Genomic DNA, 18717 nt, shown 5'->3' with positions numbered 1-18717 from the left:
TCTAGATCACAAGAACAAAGAGCTCTGATCATGGCAGTGTGGTAGTGATGCAGGGATAGGTGCTTGGCCAGTGGAGCCAACGATAGAGCCCTGAAAACAAGCCTGTACAACTGTGTTATCTTAGCGTATGACAGAGGTGGTGTTTCACATGGTGGGGGGAGGATGAACTGCTTAACAGTACCAGGATATTCATTTATCCATGCTGGGAAAAGTGAAATTAGGTCTCTGTCTCATATTGTGCACAAGAATGTGTGTATGTGTGTGTGTGTGTAGGTGTGTGTATGTTAGTCACTCAGTCCTGTCTGACTCTATGCAACCCCATGCACTGTACCCCACCAGGCTCCTTTGTCCATGGGATTCTCCAGGCAAGAATACTGGAGTGGGTTTCCATTCCCTTCTTCACGGGATCTTCCCGAACCCAGGGATCAAACCCAGGTCTCTCACATTTCGGGCAGATTCTTTACCATCTGAGCCACCAGGGAAGCCCACACAAGAATGTATCCTGGAGGAATTAAGGACTTAAAGGTGAAAAAGCAAAACTTCAGAATGTTTAGAAGAAAATATAGAATATCTTTTCCACATTGAAATAGGGAAGGATTTCTTAAACCAAGAAAAGAGCAAACTATTAAATACTGTTTTTTAAAGTATTTGTAAATTTGACTACTGTGGTAGGCAGAATTCTGTGAATAGACCTCAATGACCCTTACCTTTATTGAACCCCCTCTTTTGAATGTAAGGATAACCTGTGAATTATGATGAATTATCACTCCCATGATTATGTTACATTATATGTCAAAAAAGGGAGTATTCAGGTGGGCTTAATCTAATCACATGAACCCCTTATAAGCAGAATTTTCTCTCACTCAATGATCCCCCACCTTTTTGGCACCAGGGACCAGTTCTGTGGAAGGCAGTTTTCCATGGGGAGGGGATGGTTCAGGCAGTAGTGGGTGATGGAGAGCAACGGGGAGTGGCAGCTAAAGCTTCACTAGCTTACTCACCTCCTGCTGTGCAGCCTGTTCCTAACAGAGCAGGGGTTAGGGCACCCTGCTCTTGCTGGTGTTAGAAGAAAAAGTCGGACAGGTTCCAAGATTGAGAAGGATTTGATGCACCCTTTCTGGCTTGAAGATGTGCACGCTCAGCCACTCAGTTGTGTCCAGCTCTTTGTGACTCCCCTGGACTGTAGCCTGCCAGGCCCCTCTGTCCGTGATACTTCCCAGGCAAGAATACTGGAGTGGGTTGCCATTTCATACTCCAGTGGATCTTCCCTATCCGGGAACTGAACCTGCATCTCCTGCGTTGGCAGATAGCAGTTTACCACTGCTCCACATGGGAGGTTTGAAGATGTAGTGATAAGCAGTGTAGGTGGCTTCTAGAAACTGTCCCTCTGAAGCATTTGTCCTGAGTAAATATAGTAGTAAAGTGAAATCACAGAGGTGGTGTCTGTAGTGGATGCTGTGGTGTTTCCCAGATTCCTGCTTCAAAATCAAGGCACTTATTCCGTCAGCTGCTGGGGGAGCTGGCGCAAGAGGGGTCTCGGCTGAGTTCTCTTCAAACTCCCTACAACTGAAGAAAACCTTTCTGCCTAAAGTTCTGCCCCATCCCTAAAAGAACCTACTTTCAATGACTTGTGGATATGGGCCAGCCACCTTGCTTCAAGGCAGGACAACTGTGAAGGGCTGTTCCAGCCCCAGAGCTCCCAGGAGGATTGGCCAAGAGCTCTGTTGCAAGCGCACTGCAGTTCAGTTTCTCCCTTGGCCCAGGCCTGCCTCCTTCCCTACTCTAGATGTGGTTTCTGAGAGTGTTTCCTAATGAATCTCCCTCATACAAATCTGAGTCTCAAAGTCTTGTTTCCTGGGGAACCCAACCTACAGCAGTGACTTTGCCTCGAGACTTAGGATATAGGACAATGATATGTACATAAATGAGGAAAGAATTATAAAGCAAAATGTTAACAATTGGCGGCTCTGGATGAGAAGTCTTTGTACTATTCTTGCATCTTTTCTATCAGTCTGCTCCATGATATTAAAATTGTTAAGGTTCCAACTCGTGATAATCTTAATCACCATGAGGCTTTGAAACCTTATCAGTTCTTCATTTTCTATGATTGATGCACTTGTTCATTTTTAAAAGTTAATTTTGGGGGCTCCCCTGGTGGTCCAGTGGTTAAGAATCTGCCTTGCAATGCAGAGGACACAGGTTCAATCCCTGGTCCAGGAAGATCCCACATGCCAAGGAGTAACTTAGCCCATGTGCCACAACTACTGAGCCAGTGCTCCAGAGCCCACCAGCCACAACTACTGAGCCTCCGCACTGGAGCCACTGAAGCCTTCACACCTACAGCCTGTGCTCTGCAACAAGAGAAGCCACCGCAGTGAGAAGCCAGAGTGCTGCATCAAAGAGTAGCCCTTGCTCACCACAACTAGAGGAAGCCCGTGAGCAGCAACAAAAACCCACCACAGCCAAAAATGCTAATAATAATTAAATCATATTTTTTAAAGTTAAGTTTGTTAGGTACGTGACTTAGTTTACTTCAATTACACCTAAAAGGACACTATTAATACATAGCCAAAGTGTCTATTAATGCTAAATAATACATAGAACAATTTGTGCACTCACGGAGCATTTCAACTCCAAAATGCGCAGTGGCGTTGTTACTGTCTGATAGTTTGAACATCAGTTTGATACCTTATCTGAGAAGTATCACAAGCTTCACCAGTTCTGCTTTGTGTTATTATCTGAGTGATACAGGCTCAATGAGATCTGTAGCTTCTCTCTAGATTGTTTCTGCCAAGTAACTACAGCCTCGGTATCTAAGCGCTCATCTTTGAATGACTCAATAGCATCACTTCCTGCAACATCTTGACTTTTTCCTTTGAGGTTTCTCATTCACATACTGGTCCTCCTTGGCTGTGACTTCACAGTCTCAATTGATAAATAGCTTGTGATATACAAGGTACTTCATTTCCACTAGGGAGCTAAATGTGTGCTGTGTGTTCTCCCCCTCTACTTGATTGTGAAAACCCAGAAAGCAATGTTGTGTAATCACCTAATTTAATTAAACACACTTCACTGGCAATGTTGTGCTGATACTAAAAAAAAAAAATCTAAATGGATTTCTGTAGGCTCACTGTATTCTGCCTGCCTTCTTGCCCCATAAGATTATTTAATATACATGCAAGGAGTATGTCAAGGCTGTATTTTGACATGCTGCTTACTTAACTTATATGCAGAGTACATCATGTGAAATACTGGGCTGGAAGACACACAAGCTGGAATCAAAATTGCCAGGAGAAAATACCAACAACCTCAGATATGCAAATGATATTACTCTAATGGCAGAAACTGCAGAGGAGCTAAAGAGCCTCTTGATGAAAGTGAAGGAGGAGAGTGAAAAAGCTGGCTTAAAACTCAACGTTCAAAAATGAACGTTCATCACTTCGTGGGAAATAATGATGGGGAAAAAGTGGAAACAGTGACAGATTTTATTTTCTTGGGCTCCAAAATCACTGTGGATGGTGACTGCAGCCGCAAAATTAAAAGACACTTGCTCCTTGGAAGAAAACTTAGGACAAACCTAGATAGCATGTTAAAAAGCAGAGACATCCCTTTGCCGACAAAGTCTGTATAGTCAAAGCTATGGTTTTTAAAGTAGTCATGTACAGATGTGAGAGCTGGACCATAAAGAAGGCTGAGTGCCACCAAAGAATTGATGCTTTCAAATTGCGGTGATGGAGAAGACTCTTGAGAGTCCCTTGAACTGCTTGCTAGGAGATCAAAGGAAATCAACCCTGACTATTCACTGGAAGGCCTGATGTTGAAGCTAAAGCTCCAATACTTTGGCCACCTAATACAAAGAACCAACTCATTGGAAAAGACCCTGATGCTGGGATAGATTGAGGGCAGGAGGAGAAGGGGGTGACATAGGATGAGATGGTTGGATGACATCACTGACTCAGTGAACATGAGTTTGAGCAAACTCTGGGAGACAGTGAAGGACAGAGAAGCCTGGCATGCTGCAGTCCATGGGATTGCAAAGAGTTGGTCACAACTGAGCAACTGAACTACAACAACTTCTGGGATGTCTGAAACTTAAGTCCATATCATTTCAAGGATAATAAGTTGCTGAATGCTCAAAGACTGATAGTATAGATCTTCATTAAATCACTTGAAAAGTCCATAGATGATCTAAACCTCAAATTACTGCTGTTTGCCAGGATTAGTTATAGAATCTCTAAGTCCAAAATAAGCTCATTTTAATTATTAATTTTTGGATAAAGTTATAAGAAAATGAAAAGTTAGAGCCATAAATGCAAAATTTGTGTTCTTCAGCATCTTTGGCTTATACCGTACTTGCTCCTTTTGCCTATGGAGTTCCTTCTGCTTGGAATCATTTCTCCTCTGTATTTATCAGAATCCTAGCTGTCCATCAAAGCCTTGTTCAAATTTTCCTTCCAGTTTGAGGCTCTTTCTGATTACTCTGGGGCACACTGATTATTTTTTCCTTAGAATATCTATTCATTGTTGTTGTTCAGTCCCTGAGTCGTGTCTGACTCTTTGTGACCTCGTGCACTGCAGCACGCCAGACTTCCCTGTCCTTCACTATCTCCCTGCGTTTGCTCAAAGTAATGTCCCCCAAGTCAGTGATGCCATCCAACCATCTCATTCTCTGTTGTCCCCTTCTCCTCTTGCCCTCAATCTTTCCCACCATCAGGGTCTTTTCCAATGAAAGTTATTTTCAGAAAGTTTTGCCTGTAATTGTTTTCCTCTAATTGTTTCCTATAAGTCCGTATTTTAGACTTACCTCACTAGTCAGTCTGTAAACATTTTGAAGGCAAAAATCAGGCTATTTTTCTTGTATAACTCTTAAAATGATTTTGAAAAATTATGTTCCCCCTTAAATATTTTTAATTGACATGTGAAATTCTGTCTTAGCTATAGCAAATGCAAAGGATATAATTCAAAATATTGACTTTAAAGACAAGAAAACAATCAGAAGTGTTTCATGAGTTTTTTAAGAGCATCTAAAGGAATATAGACAATGGCACCCCACTCCAGTACTCTTGCCTGGAAAATCCCATGGACGGAGGAGCCTGGTGGGCTGCAGTCCATAGGGTCGCTAAGAGTCGGACAGGACTGAGTGACTTCACTTTCACTTTTCACTTTCATGCATTGGAGAAGGAAATGGCAGCCCACTCCAGTGTTCTTGCCTGGAGAATCCCAGGGACGGGGGAGCCTGGTGGGCTGCCATCTATGGGGTCACACAGAGTCGGACACGACTGAAGCGACTTAGCAGCAGCAAAGGAATATAGATACTATTGTGATTGATATCTGTAATCGTTCATTTTTAAAAATGCATGGTCTTCTTTGTTAGAAATTTTGTATCATTCTCTTTTCTCCTTGAAGTCATATTTCTATTTCACATCTCACAGAATTTTTCCTAACAGAAAGTATGCTTATGCTTGAAAGCCTTCTCTACGTGAAATATGTATATAAATTGTGATTATTTTTCTAAATTGTCTGCAACCAGAGGCTTTAAGTGGCCAAATAGTCCCTTTAGATTGACTGATCATTGTAATTATTTTTAGTACACAATCAATCACAACCACATAAATGTATTATACATTTTTATAAATACTTATTAAACATAAAGAATAAAATTTTATTGGAAGGACATGTTTTTTATGAACTACATGAAACTGTTCATTTACCACATGTGAACATTACTTATTGCTTGAAATAAACAAGGTTCAATGAAAATCCTGTTTCTGTTTTACATTTTTATAGATGTAAATGCTGACAAGACTTGTTCACATAAAATTGTCGGTGGGAATAGAAGGTGTTTTATTATAGCAGTGTCAATCAATTCTATGATTTCTTTCCAAGTAATATGCCCAGAATTATACAGTGATTTATTATAAAAATGTTTTCCATCACTTGTCAACTGTTAACATGATTAGGTCTTTCTTCATTGTTGAAAGCAAAGGATTGGAAACAGCCTACTTAGGAAAAGACTTGTTAAACAGTCACTGGGAGCAATTTATGTTCTCAATTTCTGGGAATAATACCAAAAAACTTTGGCTAAAATGTATCAAATGACTATCAATTATACTGGTTACACATTAAGTTAACCCAATATACTCAGAATGTGTGGGAAAAATAAAAACACTAATTGCAATGTACCTGTCAACACAAATGTTTCTGAGAAATGATTCTTTTTGTGTGTCATATGCTTTAAATGAATTTTCATCAAATCTTCAGAACTGCAGGTTTGTTTCATTCAATTACTGGAAAATATTTATCATATTTACCTAGTTTACAAAGCTGGTCCTCATTGTCAAAACAACCAGTCAAATCAGATTTAAACTTCCTTTCAGGAAAACATTTTACTTTATTTAAATACACATGGAAACAGCCATCACTCTGGTTGTATTAACACTCTCAAAGCTAAGGCACAAAGCCTTGCCCAAGTGTGTTGCATTGGTGGAACTCCTCTTAGGGCTTCCCTCATAGCTCAATCGGTAAAGATTCTGACTGCAATGCAGGAGATCCAGGTTTGATCCCTGGGTCGGGAAGATCCTCTGGAGAAGGAAATGGGAAGCCACCCCAGTATTCTTGCCTGGAGAATTCTATGGACAGAAGAGCCTGGCAGGCTCCAGTCCATGGGGTCATATGAGTCAGACACGGCTTAGTGACGACACCACCACCACCACAAAGGCTTGCCCTGAGTGTGTTGTGCTGGTGGAATGAGGTGCTTCTATGCCCGATGATTTCTTTGCTCTTCTCTTCTGGGACTCTTCCCCAGGAATGACGCATTCTTTGACAGTACCAGGGGGTGGGAAGCAAGAGGACACTGTCCTGCTTCTCCATACTGTGATACATCTGAGTACCACACATCCTGGTGTGGCCCCAAAGGCCCGTGACTTATGCCATGCTTTCTGAGAGAAAGAAATACGTGTAAGACGGGACAAACTTTGAAGCTGTGCTTTGGGTTTTTCATGCCTTGAAGAAAAGAAGCTTCCCTACACCAGTCTTTTTTACTATTGTTTGGTGCCTCGGAGATTCTTATTCTTGTAGCTGAAGGGAAGATGCTCCATAATTAGGTGGGTGAAGAAAATGTCTGTCTTTGTAAAGTGGGAGAAAATTGATTATGAAAGGAGGAGGAAAAGAACTAGCCAGATGCTTCTGCATAGCTGCATTCTCAGGCAGGTCAGTTTTTGGTAAGAATATATACAAAACTTGCGGATCTGAAAGTTACATCCTTTATAGCTGTCTAAGTGAAGAGGAACTAAAAAGCCTCTTGATGAAAGTGAAAGTGGAGAATGAAAAAGTTGGCTTAAAGCTCAGCATTCAGAAAACGAAGGTCATGGCATCCGGTCCCATCACTTCATGGGAAATAGATGAGGAAACAGTGGAAACAGTGTCAGACTTCATTTTTCTGGGCTCCAAAATCACTGCAGATGGTGACTGCAGCCATGAAAATAAAAGACGCTTACTCCTTGGAAGGAAAGTTATGACCAACCTAGATAGCATATTCAAAAGCAGAGACATTACTTTGCTAACAAAGGCCCATCTAGTCAAGGCTATGGTTTTTCCTGTGGTCATGTATGGATGTGAGAGTTGGACTGTGAAGAAGGCTGAGCGCCGAAGAATTGATGGTTTTGAACTGTGGTATTGGAGAAGACTCTTGAGAGTCCCTTGGACTGCAAGGAGCTCCAACCAGTCCATTCTGAAGGAGATCAGCCCTGGGATTTCTTTGGAAGGAATGATGCTGAAGCTGAAACTCCAGTACTTAGGCCACCTCATGTGAAGAGTTGACTCATTGGAAAAGGCTCTGATGCTGGGAGGGATTGGGGGCAGGAGGAGAAGGGGACGACAGAGGATGAGATGGCTGGATGGCATCACTGATTCAATGGACGTGAGTCTGGGTGAACTCCAGGAGTTGGTGATGGACAGGGAGGCCTGGCGTGCTGGGGTCGCAAAGAGTCGGACACGACTGAGCGACTGAACTGAACTGAACTGATGCCCACCTAACCCTTGGGAAGTCTTTAAATACCCCCTGAAGTGTGTATACTACTTTGAAGATAGATTCTTAGACTTTTTGTGGTGCCCAATAACATGCTGGGATATAGTTGATTCTAATACTTTCATTTACGTAGTACTTAACATAGGAAGGAAAGTGATACTGACTACAAAAATCATTAAATTCAGCAAATAGATATAAACAAAAATAGCTTATCTTCATTGGCATGTTCTTTTTCTTTAAATTTTTCAAATAAAAAATTTGTTTAAAGTTTCTTTTTCTCAAAAAACCTGTATATTTCTGATTACTTTTGCCTAGAACACATGAAATTCACACCATAGTAATAAAGTTCTTTTAAGTATTAAAATAATTATAGATGTTACTCCTGCTTTGCTAGAATTTCATTTGAGTAATTTTCACATTTTCAAACTCTGTTTTCTATATTATACCTTATTTTTTAAGTGATTCAAATAATAAAGCTGTAAAATAGAATCATTGATGGGAGAAAGGGCTAGAATTGAAGTTGTATTTTTAAAATCTGTCCAAACTTGTCAGTTATGATAAAGGGATATATTAAATGATTAATACTCATTGGTTACCACTGGCGCATAATGTTTTGTAGACAAAATGGATCGTCAGAAGTGATTAACTGAAAAATTGTGAGCCAGTGTGAAAACATGACTACTTTTTTGTCAAAGTAAAATCTTAGCTTTATGTTGTTGACAGAAAACACTTCCAAGGCAGGACAGAAACAAGAGCAGTGTCAAGACATGGAGGTGCCCAGTGGAACTGTCTTGTCCCAGGAAACACCCATCAAGATTAATGCTTGGCAATCGACAGAGGTGAGTCGTCACCGTGGTTTCCTATTGCTGCTCTAACAAGTTCCCAGAAGCTTAGTGCCTTAAGTCAACACAAAAGTGGCATTTGACAGTCCTGTAGGTTAGAAGTCTGACCCAGGGATCACTGGACTAGAATCCAGGTGTCTACAGGGCTGCATTTCTTTTTGGAGCCCTGAAGGGAAATTTTGTTTTCTTTCTTTTTCGAGCTTCAGGGAAGAGAAACTATCTTCCTTTAACTTTGCTTTTGATACCTTCTGTTATTCAAAATTTTATTAACAAAGTTTTCCTTTATACTTTGTGTCTTAAAAAATCTTAAGAAAAAAAATTTTTATCCTAATATAAGAAAAGTCTCTTATTTTTTCTTCTAAATGAAAGTGAAAGTTGCTCAGTTGTGTCTGACTGTTTGTGACTCCCATGGACTACATAGTGCATGGAATTCTCTAGACCAGAATACTGGAGTGAGTAGCCTTTCCCTTCCCCAGGGGATCTTCCCAACCCAAAGATCGAACCCAGGTCTCCTGCCTGGCAGGCGGATTCTTTACCAGCTGAGCCACAAGGGAAGCACTTTATGCACTCTAGAATTTTACTATATAGTGTTAAGATAGGGGTCTTATTTTATTTTATTTGCACCCCCTATGGGTAAGCAAGGGCTTCCCAGGTGGCTGTCTTGTAAAAAATCCGCCTGCCAATGCAGGAAACACAGGTTTGATCCCTGGATTGGGAAGATCCTTTGGAGGAGGAAATGGCAACCCACTTCAGTATTCTTGCCTGGAAAATCCCATGGACAGAGGAGGTTGGCAGGCTACAGTCCATGGAGCTGCAGAGTCAGACATGACTAAGCGACAGAGCATGCACTCATGGATAAATAATATTGAATTTATCAAACAGTCCATCTTCCTCTATTCGTGTAAACATTTTTTATTGTGAAATAATTATAGACTTTAGGATGTTGCAGAAATAGTACAGAGGCCCAGGTACACTTCACCCAGCTTTCCAGCAACAGTTTTAAATTTTAGTGAAGTCCAGGTTATCAATTTTTTACTTTATGGACCGTGCTTTTGGTATTGTATCTTAGAACTCTTTGTCTATCCCAAGATCATGTAGGTTTTCTCCTCTGTTTTCTTCTAAACGCTTTATAGTTTCATGTTTTACATTTAGATCTCTGATCTGTTTTGATTTAATTTTTGTGTAAGGTGTGAAGTATAGTTGAGATTAAAAAAAAAAAAACTTTTTTTCTCTACTGATATCCAATTGTTTCAACACCATTGTTGAAAAGACTGAAATTTTACTCTAAGTGTTTAAGTGTAGATTTTCCTTATCTCTCTTCTTTCTCACCCTGCGAGACTCTCCAATGGACAATCTCTCACCTCTATTTAATTCTGAGACAGTTATCTCTGATTCAGATATTTCCTACTGTTCATTTTAATTTTTCTCTCTTTCTTGAGCTCTTCTTATCTGAATATTAGTAATTCCATTTCTACCTTCATATCTCTTCAGTTTTCTTTATAGACTCTATTTAATGTTTTCTTTTTTCTTCATCTAGAGTTTCTCAATGTGATCTTCCAGTTTGATATTTGTTCTTGGCAAATCCATTCCACTGTTTATCCTGACTGTGTTCTCTGTTTCCACGTTCTGTTTTTACATTTGATATTTAATGTTTCTATTTCATCCTTTTTTATTGTGTTTATTCCTGTTGCATATTGCTTATCCCTTTATTTATTTAGTTTGTATACTAACTTTAAGTTCTTGGTCCATCTTTTCTAATATCTATACTTTGACAAAACCTGTAATTCAGTGTTTTTTTAAAATCGTTTTGGTCCTCAAATGACTGTTTACCCCTCGAGATTATGGCTGCTTTGTCTAGGACTGGTAGAGGTCAGACCTTAGTCCGTGTCAGCTCTGTTAGCTTAAGTGAGATGGGGGAGAAGTGGACTGCAGGGTGGAGAACACGTCCTTCCCCTCCCCTCTCTGTCCAAGAATACCAGAGTTAATCATTGCTCATTCTGAGGATCAGTGCCTCGGATTAGGTCTGTATCTTTAGCACCCCAAGAAGCAGCTTTAGAGGAAGGCACTCCTTCAGTGGTAAACAACCTGCCCCAGGGGATTGGAAGAGGAAGGGTGAAGAAGTGTCTTCTCAAGCCTGCCTGCTCAGTCCCACGGATTGTTCTCACCTGCTCAGGGTTTCTGCACTCACTGGAGGCACTCCCTTCAGAGGACAGCCCCTTTCTTTCGCTCATGTCAGAGATAATCCAGATCCAGTCTCCAGACCAAGGGATACTGTGGCTCAGTTGCTGGTGAAGTTTAGTCTGTGTCCTCTCGAACCCATTTGTGTAATACTTTGAGAAGCCAGAGTCCAAGGCCGTGACTGATGCCAGGTTAATTATTTCAGGTTCCTTTGTAAGTAGGGGAGCCCAATGCCCAGGCATCATTTTAAGCAGGCAGCCCATGTTCAGCACTCCTGTCCTCGGTGATCATTTTAAATCTGTATTTACCCCTCTGGAACTGACCCTCTGGTTTTTTCTCTCTCTCTTTCTCTCTCTTTTTTTTTTTCACTCAAAGATCCACAGCTTCAACCTCCTCACTGTCGTGTGTTTGCATTCGTGCTCTCATCTGTGAAGACGTTCGTCTTGTCCTTTAGCATGATGATGCCTTTAATTCTCACACTTTCCTCTTTTCTCCTCCATTGCTCTGCGTTTGGAGAACACATAGCCCTGCAGTATGAGCAAGTAGAACCATTTTGACTGGAAATCTGTTCCAGTCAAGGCCCTATGAAATCGTCTCATTCGTTCGTTTTTCTGTTTTATGTATTTCTCCTACTAGAAAGAAAGGTCCGTTTCTAGAGCTTTGGAGACTTTTCTGGTCTATTATTGAATCTTCAGTTGCCCACTTTGTGTTAATGAAAAATGAAGTGCATGAATGAGGAGACAGTCAATGTTAGTGCCCTTCCCCTCTTTTCCTGTGATAGAGGCTTGTTCGGCCTCCTGCTCTGAGTGCTTCATTCAGGGTTTTGCCGGAGGTCTTATGAGGGGGGTTGGAACTATTTCCTAGTCTTCTGTTCCCAGCCTTTTCCCCCTAGCCACTAGGTATCGGATTTACCTGATTTTCTAGTAGCTCAGAAAAGTGCATAGGATTAAAATTCCACTGTATCTTAATTGCAAAGTAGCCCACAGATTGAAAATCTATAGGTTATTTTCAAAGTTATGAGGTTAAGTCAAAATGATTTTAAAATTTGCCATCAGTTTATTTGCTGCTGCTGGCTTTTAAGGGAGAGAATAGACTTGAATAATCTTATATGCTATGGAGTCTCACAAAGACATAAAATGTCACCTACTGGGTTTTTTTTTTAATATCAGTCTTTAAATTCTTATCATTATTGTTTTTTCTTTAGAGGAATCCACTGTAATTGATTTACATCATTTCACATCTTATATCCATGAGCAGAAAATGGTGCCCATCTCTCGAAGTTTAAAGCTTCCTTTTTCAAAGCACAACTATGTCAGAACACTCTTCCGTCATCCCATTGACAAACATTGCTGTTATTACTGTCAAGAATACTTGATGCAATCCAACATGTCCTCTTCAGTAATCTTCTCTTGTAGCAGAAGACAAAACCTACCAAGATGAATAGTAAATCTAATTGTTGTTGCCAAATGTCCTGCATCTACATTAAAATTCTCATGTTCTTAGTACAGAATGAGAAAGAAATGATATTGTTGATTGCTTTGGCAGAAGAGGGGTACTTAAAAAATCTTTTAAAAACTTTTAATAGCAACTTCTTTAACTATTCTCTTTCTACAAATGCAAAAATGATCTAAAAGCAGTAAGTAAAATTCTGAACAGAATAGGACTTTCAAAACCGAATAGTACTTGCCTCTGATACATTCAAAACTAGAGAAAGCCTTTAAATTTATGACACTTAGACATGGATGAGTTCTGTCTTTGCATACTGTCCAGAATTTTTATTATTAAATTTGCTAATTAGTAAGGCTATTTGTAGCTTTTCATCAGCTCAAAAGACCTTCCTCTTTTCCTACTTGAGAAGATCCAACAATGAGGTTATGATTTTTTTGGCTCTCAGTTGTTTCCATAGCAACAGTTAGGGATGCTATAAATTGGTTCACACAAAATTAAAGCTGACCAAAGCCTTCAGTGTAGTTCTGAGTTACTAAATCGCTAGTGACAGAAGAAAAATGTTTATTTCTTACTGCCTCTGTTTATTATTTATTAAGTGAAGAGTAAACAATTTTTATTCTTGAGTCTATTAACATATATCATTTATGATATTTGCAAAAATTTGAACATATCAAAGCTGTTAGAGAAATGAACATTATACTTATCCTAATTATGTTAATTCATCTTCCTTTTACCTCTTTTTTGCATCTTTGTGCTTAAAAGTCATTTGTTTCCATTTTTATATTTTTATTCTTTTTAAATTAGAAAATACTGAGAAAAGTTTAAACAATATAAAAGGGTAAGAACTTATTTATCTTATGTTGTATTCTTGATGTATAAATTAATCTTAACTTATTTAACCCATCCCTGTTGGTAATCATTTGGGGATTTTTTTAATGTTTTTGTCTATTAAAAGCAGTGTTGCAATAACAACCTTGTACATGCATTTTTATGATGCTGTCCCAAAAGTGGAATTGCTGAAAGGTTATATTTATTTTTAGTTTTGAAAAGTACTGCCAAATTGTCCTCCCAAAAGTTGCACCACTTTATATCCACCAAAAGTGTATCCCCTCATCTTTGTATATACTATTATCAAATTTCTACATCTTTGTCAATCTAAGAGGTAGAAAAATCTTGTTTAAATTTCTTTTATCTTAATTGTAAGTTTGAACAACTTACCACGTGTTTATTGGGCTTTGTGTTTCTTTTTATTTATTTATTAATTCATGTCTTTTGCCCATTTTTCCACTTGGTTTCTATCTTTTTCTTTATCAGTTACTAGAGCTATTTGTCTGTTAAATATTTAACCCATTATCTGGTCCTTTAATCATTTTTAGTTTTCACTTGATTTTTTAAAATTTATTTATTTTTAATTGGAGGCTAATTGCTTTACAGTGTTGTGTTGGTTTCTGCCATACATCAACATGAACCAGCCATAGGTATACATGGCCCCTACCTCTTGAACCTCCCTCCCACCTCCCACCTCCCACCCCATCCTAGCCCTCTACGTTGTCACAGAGTACCGGATTTGAGCTCCCTGCATCATACAGCAAATTCCCACTAGCTCTCTATTTTACATATGGTAAAATATGGGCCATAAAGAAAGCTGAGCACTGAAGAATTGATGCTTTTGAACTGTGGTGTTGGAGAAGACTCTTGAGAGTCCCTTGGACTGCAAGGTGATCCAACCAGTCCATCCTAAAGGAAATCAGTCCTGAATATTCATTGGAAGGACTGATGCTGAAGCTGAAACTCCAATACTTTGGCCACCTGATGCAAAGAGCTGACTCATTGGAAAAGACCCTGATGCTGGGAAAGATTGAGGGCAGGAGGAGAAGGGGACAACAGAGAATGAGATGGTTGGATGGCATCACCGACTCAATGGACATGAGTTTGAGTAAACTCTAGGAGTTGGTGATAGACAGGGAAGCCTGATGTGCTGGAATTCATGGGGTCGCCAAGAGTCAGACACGACTGAGCGACTGAACTGAACTGAATATATATGTTTCAGTGCTGCTCTCCCAATTCATCCCATCCTCTTCTTCTCATTGTGTTCACAACTTTGCTCACTATGTCTGCATTTCCACCGCTGCCCTGCATGGAGATTCATCAGCACCACTTTTCTGAATTCCATATACATGCGTTAATATACAATATTTGTTTTTTTCTTTCTGTCCTATTTCACTTTGTATAATAGGCTCTAGGTTTATCCACCTCATTAGAACTGACTCAAATGCATTCTTTCTTATGGCTGAGGAATATTCCATTGTATATATGTACAACTTCTTTATCCATTTATCTGTCAATGGAAACCTAGGCTGCTACCATGTTCTAGCTATTGTAAATAGTGCTGTGATGAACATTGGGATATAAGTGTCTTTTTCAATTCTTGTTTCCTCAGGGTATATGCCCAGTAGTGGAACTGCTGGGTCATATGGTAGTTTTATTTCTAGTTTTTTAAGGAATCTCCATACTGTTCTCCATAGAGGCTTTATCAATTTACATTCCCACCAACAGAGCAAGAGGTCCCCTTTTCTCCACACCCGCTCCAGCATTTATTGTTTGTAGATTTTTTGATAATGGCCCCTCTGACTGGTGTGAGGTGATACCTCATTGTAGTTTTGATTTACTTTTATCTAATAATGAGTGATGTTGAGCATCTTTTCATGTGTTTATTGGCCATCTGTATGTCTTCTTCGGAGAAATGTCGGTTTAGGTCTTTGCCCCTTTTTTCACTGGGCTGTTTGTTTTCCTGATGTTGAGCTGTATGAGCTGCTTATATTAATGTATTCTGTAGATTAATCCTTTGTCATTCATTTGATTTTTTACTTTATTTATGGCTTTTTTTTTTGCCTTTTAGAAATAAAAACACATTATCCACCACCCACCCCCACCCCACCCATGTTTCGCCTTTACTGTCATACTGCTACCACGTTCCACTTCTAACATCAGAGACATGGGTTTTCTATACTTTAGAGAATTCTCTGGCACCAGCTGGATGGCCTACAATTTAATCTATTTCTGATGCTTTCTCCTAGAGACAGCATCAGATCCCACAGGCTAAGGGCTCAGTCCGCAACACTTCCTTCCCCCTGCCTCTGCTTCAGATACCAATTGCAGGTCCCAGGTTGTCACCTATACTTTTGGCTGGCCGCTATAAATCCACGTCCCAGTGACCCCTTCCTGAGGTCTGATCATTTGATAAAACAGCTTTTAGCAGTATTTGCTTACATAGTCGGGGAAAGTTACATTTATTGGTTTATTATATAATAAAGAATATATAAAGAACACAAATGAACAGGCAGATGAAGAAATACGTAAGCTGAGATTGAAAAATGCACCCAAAGCCATTTTGTGTGCAGGAGCTTCTGTAGCCACGGAATTGGGTGTACCAGTCTCCCAGCATGCAGTTGTGTTCACCAACCCAGAAGTTCTTTGTACTATGTACCTAGAATTTTTTAGTGGAAGCTTCATCATATAAGCATGATCGATCATTAACTGAATCTCCAACCCACCTCCTTTCTTGGAAGGTTAGGGCTGAAAGTTTCAAGTATCTAACCATGGCTTGAGCTTTCTCATGGCCAGTCCCCATTTTGAAGCCTTGAAGAACCCGCCAAGAGTCCCTTCATTAGAACAAAAGATACTCCTATCACCCAGGAAATTCCAAGGGTTTTCAGAGCTCTGTGCCAGGAACTATGGTTGCTGTTGGCGGTGGTGGTTGTTTAGTTGCTAAGTCATGTCCGACTCTGTGACCCCACGGATTATAGAGATATACAGGGGAATCTCTATAGCTTTCTCTCAAATTTGCTATGAACCTAAAACTGATCTAAAAAATAGTCTCTTGAAATAAAAAGCTGGAGTGACATTTTATAAAGTCTTAGACTAGAGAAAGTATTTCTAAAAATAACTTCATATCTGCTGCTGCTGCTGCTAAGTCGCTTCAGTTGCGTCCGACTCTGTGCGATCCCATAGACGGCAGCCCACCAGGCTCCCCCATCCCTGAGATTCTCCAGGCAAGAACACTGGAGTGGGTTGCCATTTCCTTCTCCAATTTCATATCTAGATGCCATATCTAGAGGAGAATTTGACTACATTAAAATTGGACTTCTATAAGATTGTGATATTGTGATCATAGGAAGAAAGACACGTTTGGTCTTGTCCATGGGTCCTGAACTTCCCAGGTGGTACAGTGGTGAAGAATCTGCCTGCCAGTGCAGATTTAGAGATGTGTTTGATCCTTGGCTCAGGAAGATCCTCTGGAGACAGAAATAGCAACCCACTGCGGTATTCTTGCCTGGGAAATCCTATGAACTGCACCATGTCAGGCTCCTCTGTCCTCCACTCTCTCTCAGAGTTTGCTCAAATTCATGTCCATGGAGTTGGTGATGCTCCCTTACCATCTCATCCTCTTTCACCCCCTTCTTTTGCCTTCAATCTTTCCCAGCATCAGGGTCTTTTCCAATATCAGCTCTTTGCATCAGGTGGCTAAAGTACTGGAGCTTCAGCTTCAGCATCAGTCCTTTCAATGAATATTCAGGACTGATTTCCTTTAGGATTGACAGCTTTGATCTCTTTGCTGTCCAAGGGACTCTCAATAGTCTTCTCCAGCACCACAGTTCAAAAGCATCAATTCTTGCGTGCTAAGCCTTCTTTATGGTCCAACTCTCACATCCATACTTGACTACTGGAAAAACCGTAGCTTTGACTATGCAGACCTTTGTTGGCTAAGTGATGTCTCTGCTTTTTAGTACTGTGTCTGGGTTTGTCATAACTTTCCTTCCAAGGAGCAAGTGTCTTTTAATTTCATGGCTGCAGTCACCATCTACAGTGATTTTGAATCCCAAGAAAATAAAATCTGTCACTGCTTCCACTTTTTCCCCTTCTATTTGCCATGAGGTGATGGGACTAGATGCCATAATTTTTGTTCTTTAATGTTGAATTTCAAGCCAGCTTTTTCACTGTCCTCTTTCATCCTCATCAGGAGTGTCTTTAGTTCCTCTTCACTTTCTGCCATTAGAGTGATATTATCTGCATATCTGAGGTTATTGATATTTCTCCCAGCAATCTTGATTCCAGCTTATGATTCATCCAGCCTGGCATTTTGCATGATATAACCTGAAGACTGTTGAGAGTCCTTTGGACTGCAGGGAGATCAAACCAGTCAGTCCTAAAGGAAATCAACCCTGAATATTGATTGGAAGGACTGATGCTGAAGTTGAAGCTCCAATACTTTGGCCACTTGATATGAACATCTGACTCATTGAAAAAGACCCTGATGCTGGAAAAGACTGAGGACAAGAAGAGAAGGGAGTGACAGAAGATGAGATGGTTAGATGGCATCGCCAACTCCATGGACATGAATTTGAGCAAACTGGGGGAGAGAGTGAAGGACAGGGGATCCTGGCATGCTGCAGTCCATAGGGTCACAAAGAATTAGACATGATTTATCTACTGAACTCTACATTAGAAAATAATAAGCAGGGTGATGATATACAGCCTTGACCTACTCCTTTCCCAATTTTAAACTAATCAGTTGTTCCATGTCCAGTTCTAACTGTTGCTTCCTTGACCTGCATACAAGTTTCTGAGGAGACAAGTATGGTGGTCTGGTATTCCCATCTCAAAAAATTTCCAGTTTGTTGTGATCCACATAGTCATAGGCTTTAGCGTAATCAATGAAGTAGAAGTAGATGTTTTTTGAATTACCTTGCTTTCTCTATGATCCAGTGAATGTTGGCAATTTGATCACTGGTTCCTTTCCTCTTGGAAACCCACGTTGTACATTTGGAAGTTCTGCTGAAGCCTAGCTCAAAGGATTTCGAGCATAGCCATGCTAGCATGCAAAATGAACACAATTGTACGGTAGTTTGAACATTCTTTAGCATTGCCTTTCTTTGGGATTGAAGTGAAAACTGACCTTTTCCAGTCCTGTGGCCACTGCTGAGTTCTCCAAATTTGCTAACATATTGATTGGAAAACTTTAACAGCACTATCTTTTAGGATTTGAAATAGCTCAGCTGGAATTCCATCACTCCACTAGCTTTGATCCTTCCTAAGGCCCACTTGACTTCACACTCCGGTATGTCTGGCTCTAGGGAAGTGACCACACCATTGTGGTTATCCGGGTCATTAAGACCTTTTTTGTATAATTCTTCTGTGTATTCTTGCCACATCTTCTTAATC

The 18717-nt window shown here is 40.1% G+C and overlaps 1 protein-coding gene across 4 annotated transcripts in view; it reads left to right on the top strand.

The window, feature by feature from the left end:
* Positions 1–18717, top strand: part of ENTHD1 (ENTH domain containing 1) — a 91882-nt gene that overhangs the window by 27265 nt on the left and 45900 nt on the right. For all 4 annotated transcript variants that reach the window (XM_086402934.1, XM_086402932.1, XM_086402933.1 and 1 more), the window contains one exon: positions 8750–8865. In XM_086402934.1, coding sequence (XP_086259060.1) covers positions 8750–8865 — 116 coding nt within the window. The remainder of the gene's footprint in view (positions 1–8749; positions 8866–18717) is intronic.

Source organism: Bos grunniens, chromosome 5, assembly GCF_055505025.1.
Source record: "Bos grunniens cultivar Pamir isolate PY7600 chromosome 5, Bosgru_T2T1.0, whole genome shotgun sequence".
Taxonomy (NCBI): Eukaryota; Metazoa; Chordata; class Mammalia; order Artiodactyla; family Bovidae; genus Bos; species Bos grunniens.
This window is presented reverse-complemented; position numbering and strand designations above follow the sequence as displayed.